Genomic DNA, 6838 nt, shown 5'->3' on the forward strand with positions numbered 1-6838 from the left:
AAACTCAGCCAGAGCCGTCTGAAAGTTTGTATATATTTCATCAAGACATAATTAAGAAATACATATGTAGGTACACAAGAAGCGGAATTCAGCCCTGTACATTATGGTTAAAGGTTCGGCAAACGTCTACAGGATAATTCATGTTAACCACCTGTCTCATACAGTGACGTCATTCGTCCATTGATCTTTGTACCATAACGTCATAGTCAGCATTATTACCAAACCCTTCAAAATACATAAGCTTGATCGATCCTCAAGTGATGTCAAAGGTTTTTCGAAAAATCTGTATTAAATTAAACTTAGCGCATGATACAAATGTATCTTTCAAAGGAATTTTATTCACTGGATAAAATAATAAAAAAAAGGTTACCTATTGATACTGAAAAAGTTTATATTTTCCATCTAGATGATCAATTATTTAGAATAAAAAAATTGTCAAGGTCAATAACTCCTATGCTGGTATTTCTTCTACTGCATGTCTATTTATAATAATTAATGATCATACAATTTTTGTTGATAGAAAGTCATTTTAATAGAAATATATGGTGTACAAAGTGTAATGTAAATACCAAAAAAAATTGGCATCATATTGTAAACAGGCGACCGCGATTCCGAAAACTATAATAAAATATAATAAATATTAATAGTAAACTATGGTACAAGTCACTTACCCCATATAATATTGTTGATTATGTACAGATAACCCACACTTTTAACAAAAGAAAACATGCCAAACTATGGTACAATCTATGTTACCACATTGAAACAACATTTATTCATAAGCAACATGCAAGAAAAACTATAGGAGTGTTGCTTGAATTACAAATCTAATCCGTACACTTATAGTAAGTACTTAGTCTAATGAAATCATTAAGTAACAAAGAAAATTTTACCTGAATGATTAAAGGCCGCCAATGAAAATTCGATAAATCATGGATGAAACTGGGGAACAGATTTAACCAGAAACCACGCATGCGCACATTGCAGAGTGAAGACAACTGTAAAATATAAAATTATTGCAATCACACAGCTATGTACAGAAATATATTGCGTGGCTTAAATTTTATATAACAATGTCTTATTTTGATTTTGAAGTAAGGTGATATAGCGATCTATAGATGTAAATACATTTCTTCAAGTACCTTTTTTCGCTGGTTATCATTAAGGTCCAGATCAAACACATAAATGCTTTCCTGTGGATAAAAATATTGAATAGAGGCCACGAGATGTTCCACCTGAGTGATAGTTTGTTGTGAGACGGCGGTGACAAAGGCCGGGATGTCGTGACTGTGATGTCCCTCAGACAGAACGACACTTTTACTGTGGACAACCTTGGCTATCTGTTCAGCTTTCTGTTGGAACTCCTGCTGTACCTTGGGGTCTCTGCGGACCGGTTTCTGGGGGTCGTTGTAGTCCTCCACTGCCATTTGGTCTGCTTTCTGTGAATCCTCCTCATCATCCATTAATTCTGCTATACGGTTCTCTATCTCCATTTCATTTTTCAAGTCTTTTCTCTCAAGATCATTCTTTGGATGAAATTTGACATCTACAACACTGTCTTTGATTTGCTTGTTGAGATGGTTACTCTCGCGCAGCTGTTTTGCAATACTTTCTAAGGCCACGCCTTCAGTTTGTCTTTTCTCTTCAGAGTTTTTCACCGTCTTTGTCTTCTTTGTTTCTTGTTTAATTTTTACACTTTCGATCTTCTTTGCATTCTGATTCTCTAAAACTTTCTTTGCGTGATCACTTAATTTGGCCTTGACATTTGAGTCTCTTTCCTCAGCAAATTTGGTTTCCTCGTCGTCCCAGCTATTCTTTAAATAATCGATGGCGTCACCATTCACCAGATCTTCAGAAGTGATGTCGATTATCTCTCGTTCAGAATTTGGCTGAAAATAAACACATTTTTACCCAGTATACAATAAACTTAGTGTAATACTGTATTTATTTCAAGAAACAAAAACATGATACATGTAAGTACATATCATATGAATTGTTGAGATTGGAAAACAAGTGCATATGCATTTATATCAATTCCTCTCTCGTTATTTTATTAACAAGAAACAAGCAAAAACTTTAACTGAAGAACAGAAAAGAGAGGTTAAACTTGCATTGCCCTGATAAATAGTTTGAAAGAGGAACACTAATGGTCACCATTGTTCATTCTCTACCTTCATATCTTACAAGGGCGACCTATATTTCTTGGTTGATCCGCGTTCTTGTTCAGTACATAAAAACATATTTGTTAGGAATCTTTGTTTAGTACATAAAACTCACCTTTGTTAGAATATGTTGTTTAGTACACAAAAACATACCTTGTTAGGAATCTGTACTCTGTATAAAACCTACCTTGGTCAGGAATCTGTGCTCTGTATAAAACATACCTTTGTTAGGAATCTGTGTTCTGTATAAAACCTACCTTTGTTAGGAATCTGTACTCTGTATAAAACATACCTTTGTTAGGAATCTGTACTCTGTATAAAACATACCTTTGTTAGGAATCTGTGCTCTGTATAAAACATACCTTTGTTAGGAATCTGTGCTCTGTATAAAACATACCTTTGTTAGGAATCTGTGTTCTGTATAAAACATACCTTTGTTAGGAATGTGTACTCTGTATAAAACATACCTTTGTTAGGAATCTGTACTCTGTATAAAACATACCTTTGTTAGGAATCTGTGCTCTGTATAAAACATACCTTTGTTAGGAATCTGTACTCTGTATAAAACATACCTTTGTTAGGAATCTGTACTCTGTATAAAACATACCTTTGTTAGGAATCTGTACTCTGTATAAAACATACCTTTGTTAGGAATCTGTGTTCTGTATAAAACCTACCTTTGTTAGGAATCTGTGTTCTGTATAAAACATACCTTTGTTAGGAATCTGTACTCTGTATAAAACATACCTTTGTTAGGAATCTGTACTCTGTATAAAACATACCTTTGTTAGGAATCTGTACTCTGTATAAAACATACCTTTGTTAGGAATCTGTGTTCTGTATAAAACCTACCTTGGTCAGGAATCTGTGTTCTGTATAAAACCTACCTTGGTCAGGAATCTGTGCTCTGTATAAAACATACCTTTGTTAGGAATCTGTACTCTGTATAAAACCTACCTTTGTTAGGAATCTGTACCCTGAATGGAGGAGGAACCCCAACGCAATTAAGATAACGTACTTCACGGATTTCATGGATCTCAGCTTCTTCATTGGGACATGTTTTGTGAATTCTGATGTGCCACCGAGTTCCAAACTGGAGACACTATATTCCTTGGCTTTTCTCCTAATCATAATCAAACTACATTCAGATGTTCACATCATTTTACTTTATTTGAACAATATCTGTTTCTTTTCAGCGTGGCGACGCAATCAATGCCCGTAAATACGTGATGCTGGGGGTGACAGATGTGGTCAGAGAAGAAGAAAATCTTTGAGGGCGACACGTGTACCTGATATAATCTATATTTATTGTGCATACAACACAGATATGTATGAATTCATTGATTAATCCATGTTTTTGTATAATTCATTTGATCTCATATACACATGTACAATACACATGTATATAAGAATAAACTTTGAATTCTCGTTTATTAGAGTAGTGTTCTTTTTGTGGGTTACGGTAAATAAACTGTGTGGGGAGCGGATTTGTGGGGTACATGGGGGGTAATTTTACATAACGTAGTAGAATATGGACTATTTTAAAGATCTGAGGAGGTACGTGAGTGGACGAAATACGGGAAATTACAAGAGAAACGAGGTTTCAAGAAAGGTAGGAGTAACCATATCCACCCTAGTTATTCACATTTTTATCCCTGGTGTAGTATCATGCGGATGAGTAGACACGGAGTGCACGCCTAATGTGAGATTAGCTCCCTTGATATCCCCCTCTGAGTCTTCACATGTCAAACAGGTCTTTCTGAGTACACTCTGCACATGTACCGAACACATGCACCGTCAACCGGTCAATTAATATTAATACAGTACGAATAATGAAGCAATGCGGGCACTCCCTTACTAGATTAAAACATTGTTCCATGTTTATTTATTTATTATCATTATTTTTTTTTAATATCATTACTTTTCAATTTCAAAATTGAGGGGGGGGGGGTGTATCATTTTCAATATACGACTTGTATCATGGTAAATACACAATCGTCCTCCTCATCGTAAATTGATGTGTCAATAAAAACATATATTGACTATAATTATTTATTGGGACCATTTTACATCAAAGATGTTTTTTTAAACAAAACTTAACTCTATATTTACAGAACAAACAGTAACAACAAAATGGGGGAATTTGCTTTTCTTTTCCCATAATCAGCTCAAAACAGTTGTGCAATCATTGCTATGAAACATTTATTTTTTTTATTTAATGAAATACAAATTTAAATCCATAAATGCACTTTCACAAATTTCAACGAGCTATATATTGTACAGTTACTAGTCATTGTTTAAATTTCCAAAAAATAATACACGTACAAACTGATTTCTTTTTAAGAAGTAAGATATCATTTTTTAATGTTGTTGGGATATGACATGAAGTTGGTCACGTGATCAAATCCTATAACGCCCGAAGGGCGTTATAGTAGATTTGATCACGTACCAACTTCATATCATATCCCAATAACATTAAAAAATGATATCTTATTTCTTATATTTATATTTTCTATTTTGATTTGTGTTTTTACCAAGCTTCCATGATTATGTAGCAGATGACCAAAATAACGATCGTAAAACACAAAATATAGTTCGTACGAGTTTTATCGAATAAAAAATTAGGAACAATATCAAAGAGAATATAAGATATAGATATTTAATTGAAAATGTTATAAAAAAAAAGACGAAACATGTGTAAAAATAAAGGTAATTTAGAGGGTAAAGTTAACTGAAATGACAAGAAGAGCGGAGTAAACTACATCTGTGGTGTGATTTGGTCGCGATCAACGATGGAGAAACTGGCGTCGGTCTAGCTTACTAAGTTGAAAACGCAATTGTTGATCACAGATTTCGACAGAAATTCAAAGGATCTGCGAGAATTGATGGTGGATATGATGGGTCAAGTTAACGTTAAGCTCTTAGTCAGGTTTTGGAAAGAAACAACGGTATGTTCATCGTTAGGACTCGCGGTTGTAGCCATGCAGGAGACGATTCAAGACAGTAGGACATATTTAGACCAAGTTCAGGTAGGTTGCGTCTTTTATTTACCTTCAGTGTGTGTAAAATAAGATAAAAATGAACTGACGGAGTTTTTGTTCACTTGAGAGATTTCTGTTGTAGGATTTTAATGTCAGAAGACTCCCACCGGTACCCTGACATGAACATGTAAATTTTTCGAGCCTCGAAACCAGCCTCGCTAATAATCATGCCGGGTCATAGCCGTGATGGAAGTTGCCAGGAAACAATAGGTTAACTTATCATCATGAAGTAAATACATGTAGGCTTATAACTCTGCCTACATGTTTTCGCCTCCAATATCATAGAACTTTATTTTATAAATTCGCCATGCAGAAGTTGCAGACGGTATTTAAAACTGTATAAAATGAAACAACAGAACGATATATGTATGTTTAATGTTTCTCTTTTATAAATTGATGAAATTCTTATTTTTTATAAAATAAACTGTATAAATATCCTGCTGCGTTTATTTCTGTTATGATGTCATTACAGTGGCGGATCCAGGGTTTACGAAAGGGTGTGTGTGAAAGTCAAGTATTAGCCAAAATGCTTAGTCATTTTGGGTGCCAATCTGGAATTTTACTCACACTATTTCAATTATTCAAATTTGTGGCGAGAAGGGGGTGTGTGTGTGTCTAAATCCCCCACTGCATTGCATAAGCAAGAAGCCAGGTGAAAATACAGGAACTGACTTTTGAAGCGGTGATTGTATTCATACGCAAGAACAAACTGATTACATGACCAATTTCATGTCACACGAAATTGAACATCAATTTCATTAGTACTGTCATATAAGGAAGTGCATTGGCAAATGTAAATATTTTCTTATAACATCTCTGCAGTCATTTGTACTGAAAAATATTTCAAAATAATGTCAAGAAACTGCTGACATTTCTGAGTTGAACGGTGACAATTTTTATTTATTTTATGTACATGGTTAATCACCCCCATTCATTCCACTTTAAGATATTTAATATTAATTGACTGATTGATTAACTTTTGTTAACGTCCCTTTCGAGAATTAGAGGGAGACGTCACCATTGTCGGTGAAGGGCTGCAAAATTTAGGCCTATGCTCGGCGCTTACGGCCTTTGAGCAGGGAGGGATCTTTATCGTGCCACACCTGCGTTAACACGGGGCCTAAAAGTTCTTGTTTTCGAGGATGATGCAGGATAACCTCGACCGAGAAATGTTTTGAAACATGCACGTCGAGGCGTTACCTTAGGCTTTTATATTTCGAGATAGCGGAGGTTATCTCGTTATATACACGAAAACAAAAGAACTCCATTTCAATTCTACTACGGCTCACAAATATACAGCCGATCGTTCACCTATATAGCTACGATCATGATATCATCGCAGTCTCCAAACCGGACTAAGTCTACATTTTGTTCTTACAAGAAGGTGAGATGGCAGGTTATTCTAGATCTATTTTGAAAAATATTTCGAGTATTTAGTTTGATTTTTACGGATTATATCAACTGCTTTAAATCCAGTCCAAGAAAACTTCACACATGTGAAAGAGGGTTAACTCGTCCCTGCATCGCCATATATCGATCTCGGAATGCAGACGAATAATCTGTATTGAATAATAAACATTCTTCAGTCATTTATTATATAAATTTGTTTTGTAACATTTTTTATTGTAAATTTGA

General features: G+C 34.7%; 1 protein-coding gene and 1 long non-coding RNA gene across 2 annotated transcripts in view; one reads left to right on the plus strand and one right to left on the minus strand.

Annotated features, from left to right (window-relative positions):
- The window catches only part of LOC125659897 (uncharacterized), a 4364-nt gene extending 938 nt beyond the window's left edge, over window positions 1-3426 (minus strand). The window contains exons 1-4 of the mRNA XM_056149646.1: window positions 3120-3426; window positions 1143-1889; window positions 894-998; window positions 1-18 (exon numbers count right to left, since the gene is read on the minus strand). The exon at window positions 1-18 is cut by the window's left edge and continues 938 nt beyond it. Of these exons, the coding sequence (XP_056005621.1) occupies window positions 1-18; window positions 894-998; window positions 1143-1889; window positions 3120-3293 (1044 nt within the window). The 5' untranslated portion in view covers window positions 3294-3426. The remainder of the gene's footprint in view (window positions 19-893; window positions 999-1142; window positions 1890-3119) is intronic.
- Window positions 3427-4885: 1459 nt separating this feature from the next.
- Window positions 4886-5640, plus strand: LOC130050226 (uncharacterized). The gene is made up of 2 exons (XR_008798651.1): window positions 4886-5191; window positions 5286-5640. It is a non-coding gene; the product is annotated as an uncharacterized LOC130050226 (long non-coding RNA).
- The last annotated feature ends 1198 nt before the right edge of the window (window positions 5641-6838 follow it).

The sequence above is a fragment of the Ostrea edulis genome, chromosome 9 (genome assembly GCF_947568905.1).
Source record: "Ostrea edulis chromosome 9, xbOstEdul1.1, whole genome shotgun sequence".
Lineage (NCBI taxonomy): Eukaryota > Metazoa > Mollusca > Bivalvia > Ostreida > Ostreidae > Ostrea > Ostrea edulis.